Raw genomic sequence first — 13,905 nt, 5'->3', positions numbered from 1 at the left:
CCCTTGGGGTAGACAGCTCCAGGGAACAGGTTGATGGCACAATCATATGGTCGGTGGGGAGGGAGTGACAGAGCCTTCTGCTTACTGAAAACTTCCCCAAATCGTGATATGTCTCGGGAACCAGGGACAAATCTGGGGGTTTAGCCTCAATCACCTGACTGGGAACCGAATGGGGACAGGCAGTCTTGAGACAGTTAGCATGACAATCAAGGCTCCAACTCGTTACCTTGCCCGTCACCCAATCGAACGTGGGATTGTGTTCCTTCAGCCAGGGGTATCCAAGGACCAGAGGAACATGGGAAGACGGCAGAATGAAGAATGAAATCATCTCAGAATGATTCCCCGACAACAGCATCTTAACCGGTTCAGTCCTCATCGTGATACGTGCCAGACTACTGCCGTCCAGAGTGGTAGCTTCAATGGCTTCCGGCAATTGCTCCTTGGAAAGCCCCAGCTGTTCCACCAACTCGGCATCTAGAAAGCTTCCATCGGCACCTGAATCGATAAAAGCGTTAATCGCTAAGCTCTGATTCCTGTTCATAAGGGTAGCCGGGAAACGGGGTCTGACAGAGGTATTGAGAGGTCGAAACTGGCTCGCTAAAAGTCCTCCCAACTTTAGCGAGCCGCGCGAGTTTGACGACCCGACTGGAACCTGAGAAGCTGATCGGTTGGGACGGAACCCATTGCTTCTCCCTCCTTCGCTCTCGGACTCGATTATCCACCCGAATAGACAAGGCTACCAAGCTGTCCAGGTCACTAGGCTCCGGATAGGAGATCAACTCATCCTTGAGCTGCTCCGACAGACCCTGGTAAAAGGCCGCTTGCAGAGACTCCTCATTCCACCCACTCTCCACAGCCAACGTCTTGAACTCGATCACGAAGTCGGCCACGCTGCGAAGTTCCTTGGCGAAGCGAAAACAGGCGCCTAGCTGCGTCCCTCCCTCGGACGGAATGGTCGAAGAGCTTCCTCATCTCGGCCGTGAACCCCTGGTATGAAGCCATGCAGGGATCCTGTCGTTCCCAAACGGCTGAAGCCCACTCCAGCGCCGACCACGCAGCAACTCAATCACAAAGGCTATCCTAGCCTTGTCTGTGGCATAAGAGTAGGGCTGTAGATCGAACACTAATCCACACTGCATAAGGAAGGAACGGCATCTTCCCAGCTCCCCTCATATTTATCCGGCGTCGGAACCTTGGGCTCACGGAAGGACACAGCTCCAGAAGCGGCAGGCGAGATGGGTGAAACCGGTAGTGGATCCTCCACCGGAAACTGGCGTTGGTTCTGGACCTCCGTCAGACCGGTAGAAAGGTTCCGAACTGACAACGCGATCTCCTGTAGTACCGTGCTATGATGGCCCAACATCTTCTCCTGCTGGGTAATGGCATGGCGAACAGAGTCCAGGTCCGCTGGGTTCATTACTGGCCGGATCGTTCTGTCACGAGTTGCAAAGCCAGAACCCAGAAGCAGACCAGGACAAGGTAAGTTGAAACGAAGGTGAGTGTTTATTTACAATTCAAGAGTGATGCTGAATAATCCAGGGAACAGAGCGGGCGGCGTAGATTAGTTGTTGGGGGTGCAGTGGTTGATCCCATCATGGGGTCGGCAGCCGCCCGACCACCAGGCAGAGGTTGGATGAAGGTTCCGGACGGGTGACTGCAGATGGAACAAAACGGAGGTAAGTAAACAACAAGGTGCAAAAACAACAAAACTAACGCTAGGCTCTAAGACTGATACTCTGGTAAACCTACTGTTCATGGCTAACGATCCGGCAGGGAATGGATGTTAGGCCAGAGCCTAAGAAGGGTGATGATCAGGACCAGGTGTGCAGATTGCTGATGGGATGCAGGTGCGGAAATCAAGAGAGCTCCCCGGAGCGTTCCAGAACCCTCGGGAAACTGGAGATCACGAGCAGAAAAAACTAGTCCACAGACAGGACCCGACTCAGACTGCCGGGATCGTTACAGACCCGTGCTGAACCAGGCACCAGTGGAACAGGCACGGGCTGTGCCGGACTGACGACGCACACCACTGGCTTGGTGTGGGGAGCATGAACGGCCCGAGCCGGGCTGACGAAACGCACCCCTGACTTGGTGCGGGGAGCAGGAGCGGGCGAACCGGGCTGACGTAAACGCACCACTGACTTGGTGCGGGGAGCAGGAACGGGCCGAGCCGGGCTGACGAGCGCACCACTGACTTGGTGCGGGGAGCAGGAACGGGCCGAGCCGGGCTGACGAGCGCACCACTGACTTGGTGCGGGGAGCAGGAACGGGCCGAGCCGGGCTGGACGGGCGCACCACTGACTTGGTGCGGGGAGCAGGAACGGGCCGAGCCGGGCTGACGACGCGCACCATTGGCCTGGTACGGGGAGCAGGAACAGGCCGGACCGTACTGGGGACACACACCACTGGTCCTACGCAGGGATCTGGAATGGGCCGGACCGGACTGGTAACACACCCCAGTACCTCTCGCCGTGCCTCTACACCTTCCATCCCCTCTTCGACCAGTGGCCCCCGTAACCTGGCGGCCTCCTCTGCCAACCCGCTGGGCCGCTCTGCCGCGGTCTCCTGCTGGCCCGTCGTCCACGGCGTTAGCCCCCCCCTAAAAAATGTCTGGGCGTCTCTCCTACCCGTGGACCAGGTCTCCATGTCCCTCGCCAGCCTTTCGCCCTTCTGCTTCCATGTCAAGCCCTTCTCTTCCTCACCCGGCTTGACCCAGTCGAGGAGGCGAAGGAGATCTGCTAGAGATCTCCCTGGCGATGGCTCCTGGACACGCTGCTTGGTCCAGTCTTGGTGGTTTCTTCTGTCACGATCGTCGGTGAGAGAGGAGGACCAAGGCGCAGCGTTGAATGCGAACATATTTATTTATATAATGATCACACGAACAAAACAACAAAACGAAAACGTGACGTCCCTGGTTACATACACGAACCAACACGGAACAAGAAACCACAATGAATGAATGCCTAACGGCTACCTAAGTATGACTCCCAATCAGAGACAACGAGCTACAGCCGTCTCCGATTGGGAGCCACCCAGGCCAACATAGATATACAACAACTAGAACCAACACACATGAAAACTCACACCCTGGCTCAACATACTAGAGTCCCCAGAGCCAGGGCGTGACAGTATCAAGATGTTGTGTTATTTGTTCACTCAGGTTCCCTTTATCTAATATTAGGTTTTGGTTGAAGAGCTGATAACGTTCAGTGTCCAAAATGTGCAAAAATAGAGAAAATCAGAAAGGTTGGGCTGTCTCGTCTGTTGAGTGTCTCGTCGAGTGTCTTGGAGCTGTATGGCGTCGACTCGATGGCCCTCGCACTCATCTGTCTCACTCTCATTTTCTTTTGCTTCCGCAGACGTGCTGAACGATGCCATCTTCGACGAGGACCACGATGAGATGGTGATCGTGAAGGACATCGACATGTTCTCCATGTGCGAGCACCACCTGGTGCCCATCTTTGGCAGGGTAAGATCACACACACACACACACACACACACACACACATACACACATACACACACACACCCCTATGCCCCTATCTGCACCCCAGACCCACACCAGTCCAAAGGTGTACAATTTAATCACCAGTTATGGAGAATCTCTTCTAGTTTGGCTTCCTCACACGTAACCGAAAAGGTACATTACTCAATGGGAGACATTTGGTACATAATGTTATTTTCTGATTACAGTTTATTTTTGCGCTTTGGTACTATTTTCACAAGTGTGTGGTACATTTTCACAACTCTTAGTACAAAACTCCAAACTGGTCACACTTATAACGCAGCCAGTCTTTCATTCAAAACCTGTCATTGTGCATTCATTTGGATTGTAAAAATATCTCACCACACAACCATTGATTAAAAATATAAGTTAATTGTGAAATGTAATGAGAACATTGGTTTAATCACCAAAACACAACATAATGATATCTTTTCAATTTAGTCATTTTAACTACCAGTTAATCCAATAGCAAACAATGCAAGATACGTGTTTCAAATCACCCTTAGAAGTGCTGAAAGTGGGCCTCCCGAGTGGCGCAGCGGTCTAAGGCACTGCAGTGCTTGAGGCGTCACTACAGATCCGGGTTCGGTCCCGGGCTGTGTCGCAGCCGGCTGCAACCGTGAGACCCATGAAGCGACGCACAATTGGCCCAGCGTCGTCCGGGTTAGGGGAGGGTTTGGCCGGCCGGGATGTCCTTGTCCCATCGCGCTCTAGTGACTCCTGTGGCGGGCCGGGCGCATGCACGCTGACACGGTCGCCAGTTGTATGGTGTTTCCTCCGACACATTAGTGCGGCTGGCTTCCGGGTTAAGCGGGCAGTGTGTCAAGAAGCAGTGCTGCCTCGCAGGGTCGTGTTTCGGAGGACGCATGGCTCTCGACCTTCGCCTCTCCTGAGTCCGTACAGGAGTTGCAGCGATGGGACAAAACTGTAACTACCAATTGGATATCACGAAAAAGGGGTAAAAAAAAAGGTGCTGAAAGTAATATGCTACAGTACTGGAAATTACAATAGGTTACACAGTTTTCACATTAGGCAATACACTTACATTACCAACAAAATTTATAATTTCCATAATATCTATCCAATGTGTGATCAATGAACACATCCTCTATTATCATTTATGCAAAACATTTTTTTTATATAATTGCAACAAATTAAATGAAACAAATTAAATTCATTCATTCATTTGCATCAAGCCTGTCTTGAGCATTTGGCCATCAATTCTCATCCACATCACAGTGAATGTTGTCATTGTTCATGCACCGCGGGAAAAACTTTTTGGCATGGCGAATCCAAGATTGACATTGATCTGCATTGATGTCGCTGCATGCCTCATCCATGGCCAGAAGGAGAGTGGCATGCTGGGGATGGCGATGGAACGCCTTCCAACCATGCTGACAAAAAATCCTCTACAGGGTTGAGGAAAGGAGAGTATTGGGGCAGGTATAGGGTCACGAATCGAGGATGTGCTCGAAACCATGCCTGAAACACCTCTGCATGATGGAACCTGACATTGTCCCTCACAATGACATAGGTGACCCCTTCACCTTGACAGGCCTGCTCAATTTCATTGAGAAACACAATGAGATGTGCAGCGTTGTAGTAATGGCCTACTTCCTACCACACCATCTTCAGAGATAGCTGCATGACGTTGTCGAGGCACTTGGACGGTTGCCCGTCCGCCCAAAGCGCTGAGTTTTGGCCAGGTTAAAGCCCGCTTCATCAACAAAGATACGCTTGTGATGGTTCACAGCAGTATCAAGCACCATCACCCTCTAAAAATATATTTTGGTTAGTTATTTTACAGTATAGTTCCAATATGATATTGTGAAGTAGCATGTGCATTAAATAGTAACAGTAATACAGTATATAGAGCGGTACCTGAACATACTCGGCCCGCAGTTGTTTCACCCAGTCGTTGTTTCTCTCAAAAGGCATCAGGTAAATGTGTTTCATAGATACCTGGTGCCTCTTCAAAAGGCGGGCGACTGTTGGTAGGCAGATGGATGCCACATTGGCAAAGGTGTCAATTCTGAGGGTAGAACAGAGTATGCTGTCAATAGATCATACTGTAAGAATACTGTAACATGTTTTGTGAATTTACATTAATTACAATATGTAATTTACTGTATATGTAATGGTAAAGCATTGTGCATATTCTGCAGACTTACCCGTTTTCTTGGCGAAATGTTCTCATGATCGAATTGACAATTGATATTTTCAGATTGGGGTGAACTAATGTGGCAGCCTCTGCCATGGTAAGTCCTCTGTTTACCACATGGTCAACGACAACAGTTCCCTGCCGTCTGCCTCCCTCTCTCTGATGTCCACCAATTTGATGGGACCCATGCCCACCTCTTTGACCTCTTTGATGGGGCCCATGCCCACCTCTTTGACCTCTTTGATGGGGCCCATGCCCACCTCTTTGACCTCTTTGATGGGGCCCATGCCCACCTCTTTGACCTCTTTGATGGGGCCCATGCCCACCTCTTTGACCTCTTTGATGGGGCCCATGCCCACCTCTCTGACCTCTTTGATGGGGCCCATGCCCACCTCTCTGACCTCTTTGATGGGGCCCATGCCCACCTCTCTGACCTCTTTGATGGGGCCCATGCCCACCTCTCTGACCTCTTTGATGTGGCCCATGCCCACCTCTCTGACGGGCACCTTGAGCTCTTTGATGTCTTCCTCTCCCTTGCTGTCTATCCTGCTCCATGTTGAAATCAATTAGCAATAACAAGTAGTCGTTATGTATGGTTATCATGTATCATACATTTAATTTAGATGTTTATACTTTACAAACACACACAAAAAATCTGTGGTTCTCAAAATACATCTATAGGTTTACCAAATGGTTAAGTGATTAACCATTAAGCACAGTAGGATTAGGTGATGGTCAAATGTATTTAAACATATGAGAAGAGAATCATATGAAAAGTATTGTGAGCATTGCATTGTGAAAGGAAATTACTTTATATGAAACGTATTACTAGATGAAACACTGATTAGGTTTGGTGAAAAAGTTACTGTGTGATTTTGTGTGTTGTACTTTAGTCAATAAAAATGTCACCAAAAAAAAGAAGCCTTTTTGATATCTGTTTTGAGTTTTGAACTAAGAGTTGTGAAATGTTACAACGTACTTGTGAAAATAGTACCAAAGCGATAAAAATGTTTTTTAAGAAGACGTCATATAACGAGATTACAACCTAACGGTCTCTGCTACAACCAGATAAAAATGTATTTTGAATTCCTTTTACAACCAGTAAACAACCTGACCATGACGTCATAAAAGATGTCATGATTAAGTCCTTTGAACCTGTTTTGCCTGCTGGGTAATACTGTATGTTAAATCATTGAAAGTGGTCATGTGGAAGTCAGGAGGGTTTGTGGATTTTCTATCCAACCCCCTCCATTTACATTACATTTAAGTAATTTAGCAGAAGCTCTTATCCAGAGCGACTTACAGTAGTGAGTGCATACATTTTCATACTGGCTAATGATTCCCAGTGGCGACCCATCATTCAGTTTTGAGATAAAATGACGTCAAATCACGTTATATCTACCATAGCTTTGATTGGACTGATCATGTCAACATCATACTTTCAAAATCTTAGCTAGCAAGCTAGACAAGCAGTCATCATCATGAATCACGTGGACAATCTACTGGCAAATCCTTTTCAATCCTTGTCATATGAAGAGAAATTATAGATAAAACGTGTCGGTGCTCATCGGCCATTGGACATAAACATTACACAACAAGTTTGAAATCACAAATTCAACAATGAGTGGTTTGGAAGGAATCAGTGGCTAACTGCAAGCTTTGCAAAGTAATCATTAGCCTGCTATTCAGTGGAGTGGGTGTGTGGTCCAAGTCTGGGTTTAAGTGTCTCTTTTCCAAACTTAAAGGGATAAACATTCAACACCATGGGCATTGGCCATGCTGTCAATCCAGCATGACTTCTGCCACGTTCAAAACAACTGGAAACTCGGAACTGGGAAATCTCGTTCTTCAGTGAGTTCAAGATAACTGGGAACTCTGAAAAAAACGAGCTGCGACTGGGAAAATATGTTTAGAACGGTCATCCAACTCGGAATTCCAAATTGGAAACTCAGGCCTCTTTCTAGAGCTCCAACCTGAAAATCACTGACGTCATGGTTCAACCTTGTTTTTTTCCGAGTTCCCAGTTGTCTTCAAAGCACCATAAATCCAGAGAATGCCAGACTTTGATGATAAAGTTTGATGACAAAGTTTGCCCACATGGACTGCCGCGCCACCTTCCTGTTCAAGTGAGCACAGCACAACAAGGTGAGTCCAGAAATGTATTGTAGGCTGCTGCTTAAATGATGTCATTTGCCAGGGAGATATGTATAATGTAGCTAAGAAAGTAATACTAAGTATATGTTGTGTAGTAAGCTGTTAATAGCCCATGTGCCTCACCCTAATCATTTGTGCCCTTGCCCCCTCATAATTTAGCCTACAGTTCTGACTTGGTGGTGCACATGTAGCCAATAGCCTGTTTTAGAGAAATGTAATCATTGAATGATGGAAGAGCTTTCATTGTCTGCTTATAAGCCCCCTTTATTTATCCTACGGTTCTGACTTGGTGTACAGGGAGAATACTGTAAGAATGGCCCATGTTCTGAATTCTGTCGCTGTACATTTCAAAAGTGCTGAACAAATAGTTATATTGACTACGTCCGTCCTAGCTTGCTCATTAATCTTAATCGAAATTACGGAGTGCCTCTTATCCGCTCGTCGTTCCCTTATGCCATAGTTTGTACATCTCAATTGTCAGTAGAAACCACATTTGTTTAAGCAAGTCAGCCATATCAGCTATGTTTTTTAAAGAGGCAGTAGATTAGGCTGAATGAACTGTTTCGCTGCCAGACAAGGCTCCGCTGATAGCCAGGTGTAGCAGTGGTAAGGATTCACTCCATGGTGCTGAAAAGACAGCGTTATGTAGGCCCTAACAATTTGTGGAGATTTACATGCTAAAATCACCACAATTGTGAAAGGAGTAACCTACTGATAAAGGCTTTCTTTGTCCACTTATGAGTCTGTAATTGAGCCCAGCTGTGATTAAACAACTGGTAAATAAAAATGGCCTGCAGCACTGACCAAGGATGTGTTCCAAATGGCACCCTATAGCACTACTTTTGACCAGGGCCCATAGAACTCTGGTAAAAAGTAGTGCACTATATTTGGAAATGGGTGCCATTTGGAACGCCACGCAAATCAGCTGAAATCCCATTAGCGGGGATTCAAGTGAGACACGCTTGCCTCTGGAAATTCTCCTGTTTGACATTTAGTACCGTAGACCTAGCATCCTCCCCCTCTATTCTCCCCTCATCTTACCCTGCAGGTGTTTGCCATTTAAGACAAAGAGGGAGGCAGTTTATACTTTCACATCCCTTTCACGCCTGCAAATGGGCCATGATGATAGCGGGAACAATCGTTACACACACACACACAAAGAGACACACACAGACTGACAAACACACACACACACTGGTGTTTTTCTCTTTGTGGTGTGTTTGTTTGTCAGCAGCTGGCTGTCAGAAGGCCACTCTGTTTCCGTTCATCTCCTTCCCCCGCTGATAGCTCCCTGTCGTTGTCACAAGCGCTAGTCACCTCTTATCCACGCTGCTTATCACATCTATCCATGCTGCTCGCTGAGTGCGATAATGACTCACCGTTTTTTTTCATTTTCATCTCGTGTCCAGTCAGTCAGTTGTCTTTTAATAATGCTTTTAGTGTCTGTCATCACCTCGCGACAAGTTGATATTGTTTTTCGTTGTGATTGGCTTTAAGGCGTACTTTTACACGGCATACCTTTGAAAAACCACGAAACCCATCTCTGAACCCTACTTTTAATAAAACTTAAATCCCCTCTTTTTGAAGTGAAGTGAAGGTTTTTTTTTTTTTTTTTTTACCCAGTTCAGAAATGCGCTTTTTAAAAGTGCAGCAGTGAGCCGAAAGGAAGAAGCTGAAGAGCTTGGACCAAGATAGTTCAATGACGCCGTCTTTATCCTAACCAAGCAGAAAGAGGGGGGGGGGGGGGAGAGGAGAGGAGGATAAATCCTTGCATGCATGCCCTTTCACTCAGCCCATTTCATCAAATTGCTGCTGACATTTGAATGGAGGATGGAGGGTGAGGGGTGGGCCACATAGCCTTCCAGTTATGCGCAGAAGCAGGCTCACCAGCTGGATGTGGAGGAGAGTCTAGATCTTGATCCGCTTCAAATCTTTTATCTGCTGCTTATTTATCCACGGTGCAGACGGGACTCCCTTACCTCCCCTGCACTCCTCCGATGGCCTTTAGATAATGTTGCCTTTTGTCTTCTCCTCTTAGGATTCATGTCTTTACCACGCCTGTCAAGGTGGAACGCAAATGTTTAGCTTGCCTTCTTCATACTGTATGATGGGTCCCCAATATAATTCAAAATGTTTGTGTGATGAGTAACCTTGCATGAGACCTGAAGGCTCGTGTTGCCTAGGCTTTAGCTTAGCGAGATAACACAGTCAACCACAGTCAACCACTGAGATACACTGAGTATACAAGACATTAAGAACACCTGCTCTTTCTATGACAGACTGACCAGGTGAACCCAGGTGGAAGCTATGATCCCTTATTGATGTCCCTTGTTAAATCCACTTCAATCAGTGTAGATGAAGGGCGGAGACAGATTTAAGAAGCCTTGAGACATGGTACACTACCAGTCAAAAGTTTGGACACACCTACTCATTCAATGTTTTTCTTTATTTTTACTGTTTTTTACATTGTAGAATAATAGTGAAGACATCAAAATTATGAAGTAACACATATGGAATCATGTAGTAACCAAAACATTGTTAAACAAATCAAAATATATTTTATTTTTGAGATTCTTCAAATAGCCACCCTTTGCCTTGATGACAGCTTTGCACACTCTTGGCATTATCTCAACCAGCTTCATGAGGTAGTCATCTGGAATGCATTTCAATTAACAAGTGTGCCATCTTAAAAGTTAATTTGTGGAATTTTCTTTCCTTCTTAATTGCGTTTGAGCCAATCAATTGTGGTGTGACAAGGTAGGGGGGTATACAGAAGATAGCCCTATTTGGTAAAAGACCAAGTCCATATTATGGCAAGAACAGCTCAAATAAGCAAAAAGAAACGACAGTCCATCATTACTTTAAGACATTACTTTAAGACAAGAACTTTGAAAGTTTCTTCAAGTGCAGTCGCAAAAACCATCAAGCGCTTTGATGAAACTGGCTCTCATGAGGAACCACCACAGGAATGGAATACCCAGAGTTACCTCTGCTGCAGAGGATAAGTTCATTAGAGTTACCTGCACCTCAGATTGCAGCCCAAATAAATGCTTCACAGAGTTCAAGTCACAGACACATCTCAACATCAATGGGCAAGACAAAAGATTGAAGTGCCTTTAAACGGTGTATGGTAGTAGGTGCCAGGTGCACCGGTTTGTGTCAAGAACTGCAACGCTGCTGGGTTTTTAATGCTCAACAGTTTCCTGTGTGTATCAAGAATGATCCACCACCCAAAGGACATCCAGCCAACTTGACACAACTGTGGGAAGCATTGGAGTCAACATGGGCCAGCATCCCTGTGGAATGCTTTCGACACTTTGTAGAGTCCATGCCCCGACAAATTGAGGCTGTTCTGAGGACAAAAGGGGGTGTGCAACTCAATATTAGGAAGCTGTTCTTAATGTTTTGTACACTCAGTGTGTACTGTACATTGACATACCAGTTGGGTCTGTCTTGGGAAATGCAGGATTTGGGGCAACATGATTTGCTGTCTGTGGTTGTGGATATGCTATAATGCGGACCTTGGACATCACTAATGACAGACATGGTCTCTCTTCTCTCCCCCAGGTCCACATAGGCTACCTCCCCAACAAAAGGGTGCTGGGCCTCAGCAAGCTGGCCAGGTAAGAGAGTATGGACAGTTTAACAGTTTGTTTGCTATTGTTGTCAGAGATATGACAAAACATTTAATGGGTCAGCACTCTGCACACAAAAAGATGTCGCAAAAACCTTACTTAATTTTTCAATTTTTCAAAATAATGTTTACTGCTTCGGGGATAGCATACCCAGACGTTTCGATTTAACATCCTTCTTCAGTGTGTAGGTATCGTTAGCTATTGAAATTCTTGTCAATACACCAGGGAACCACCCAAGGTTCCCGAATTCCTATAACAGAAAAATCATAACAGGAAGGTTGAATATTGTGATATTGAAGGTATTGGGATTACCTAGACTCGTGCAGTATCATCATGTGTGAATATGTAACCTGTTCCTCAAGAGTCCTTCAGGCAGTACAGTATGGTCACCTATTAAATAATAGGAACTAGAACACTTAGCGGTGATGAGTCTGAACTAAGAGCCTGACTCATGTTGTAACCCAGAGTGAGCTGGTCCTGGGCTTAGTGGGTTAGCGGTACATTAGCTTCTAGGGTGTAGCATTCGAATAGCATAGTTTTAGCATAGCGCTAGTGTTTACGGTGGGGCTGTTTAAGTGGAGAGGCTGCTCACGGAGCCGTAAACTCATTAGAAGGAGTGTGTAAGTGACAAGAGAGGACTCTGATTCCACCTGACCCCAATACCTGAGCCCCTTCCACGGACATCTCACCAGGCATGCACGCAGACAGTCACGCATGCACACTTTAAGCACATGGTCTCACACACTCTGTTAGCACACAAGCTGATACTCCAGTGCTTACACAAACACATAGACCACACACACCACATAACACAATATATTTCCAAATGACAAAGATACCTTCAAGTGATGTGATTGACAATACCTGTATAGTGGAGTAATATTTGATATGTGCATATTATACATTGCCTTCAAAAAGTATTCACACCCCTTGACTTTTTCCACATTTTGTTGTGTTACAGCCTGAATCTTAAATTTATTAAATTTAGATTTTGTGTCACTGGCCTACACACAATAACCCATAATGTCAAAGTGGAATTAGGTTTTTTGAAATGTTTACAAATTCATTAAAATGTAAAAGCTGAAATGTCTTGAGTCAATAAGTATTAAACCCCTTTGTTATTGCAAGCCTAAATAAGTTCAGGTGTAAAAATGTGCTTAACAAGTCACATAGTAAGATGCATGGACTCTGTGTGCAGTAAAAGTGTTTTTTGAATGACTACCTCATCTCTGTACCCCACACCTACAATTATCTGGAATGTCCCTCAGTCAAGCAGGGAATTTCAAACACAGATTCAACCACAAAGACCAGGGAAGTTTTCCAATGCCTCACAAAGAAGGTAGATGGGTAAAAATTAAAATTCTGACATTGAATATCCCTTTAAACATGGTGAAGATATTAATTACACTTCAAATTATGTATCAATACACCCATACACCTTTCAAACTAAGATGTTTTTCTGCTAACTTAAGCATCCTGCCAACTTTTCTTTACATATGAAAGCTACTGCCGGCGACAAAGCCTCTACTTTTATTTCCGCCAACCGACCTAGTCATGATTGTGGTAAAGTTCTGCGTACGGCTTAGTATGAAATGTAGCTGTAATGCTGAGGTGGCATTGGCATGCGCTACACTCTTAAGCTCTTAGTGGTTGCTAGACAGTGCCCGTTATTACTATCCTCCTGCCAGTTGTAAACTTTGCGAGGCATGTCACTTCATCCATCTCTTCGCATAGCCCACCACATGCACTGTTTTCTTAACCACAACTGGATGGACCCATAAATAACGAATAGATATCACTCAATGACGAAGATATTGGAATGAAGTAAGCTAATGCAATTGAAGGCATCAAATTGTTGCCTACTAAAACTCCAAAAGTCATCCAATTGTTATAATACATTTGAAGCAGTAGCTTACCCGCGTGTTCAACTATTTCTGCACCATTTCGCGCTGCTTTGAGACAAGCTGGGAACTCGTCTTGATAAATCAACCAATGTCCGATTTTTCTTTTCATTGAATCTCCATTTGGATATTGGTTAGGCTACATTTAGGCTGTAGAAATGTAAGCGAAGTTGAGGTGAGTGCTGCTAATGATCATCTTGTCTAGTTGGCTCATTTAGTAGCACTGATCAGAACATTTTGCCAGCATGTTATGTAGCTTAACAAGTGGATTAATATTAATCATATTAATGTGATTTTTTTCACTGAATCTCCGTTTGTATATTTGGTTAATTCTCTGGCTGGGCAAATAAGTGGAGGTGGTATAGCTCATCTTATTTGTTTGCTCATGCATCACTGATCAGAACGATTTAGCATGCAATAATGTAGCCTAAATCAAGTGTAGGCCTATTATTTTGCTAGATCATGTAAAGGCAACTCCAAAAGCCTGCGGAGGTTGTGAAATGTGAACACGAGACTCACATGCTTTTGAAAATATAGATTGCTATTATT

General features: G+C 45.4%; 1 protein-coding gene across 1 annotated transcript in view; it reads left to right on the top strand.

Annotated features, from left to right (window-relative positions):
• LOC121545177 (GTP cyclohydrolase 1) overlaps positions 1-13,905 on the top strand; it is a 47,334-nt gene that overhangs the window by 23,354 nt on the left and 10,075 nt on the right. The window contains exons 2-3 of the mRNA XM_041855632.2: positions 3,360-3,469; positions 11,388-11,443. Coding sequence (XP_041711566.1) covers positions 3,360-3,469; positions 11,388-11,443 — 166 coding nt within the window. The remainder of the gene's footprint in view (positions 1-3,359; positions 3,470-11,387; positions 11,444-13,905) is intronic.

This window comes from Coregonus clupeaformis, chromosome 29 (genome assembly GCF_020615455.1).
Source record: "Coregonus clupeaformis isolate EN_2021a chromosome 29, ASM2061545v1, whole genome shotgun sequence".
Classification (NCBI taxonomy): Eukaryota; Metazoa; Chordata; class Actinopteri; order Salmoniformes; family Salmonidae; genus Coregonus; species Coregonus clupeaformis.
This window is presented reverse-complemented; position numbering and strand designations above follow the sequence as displayed.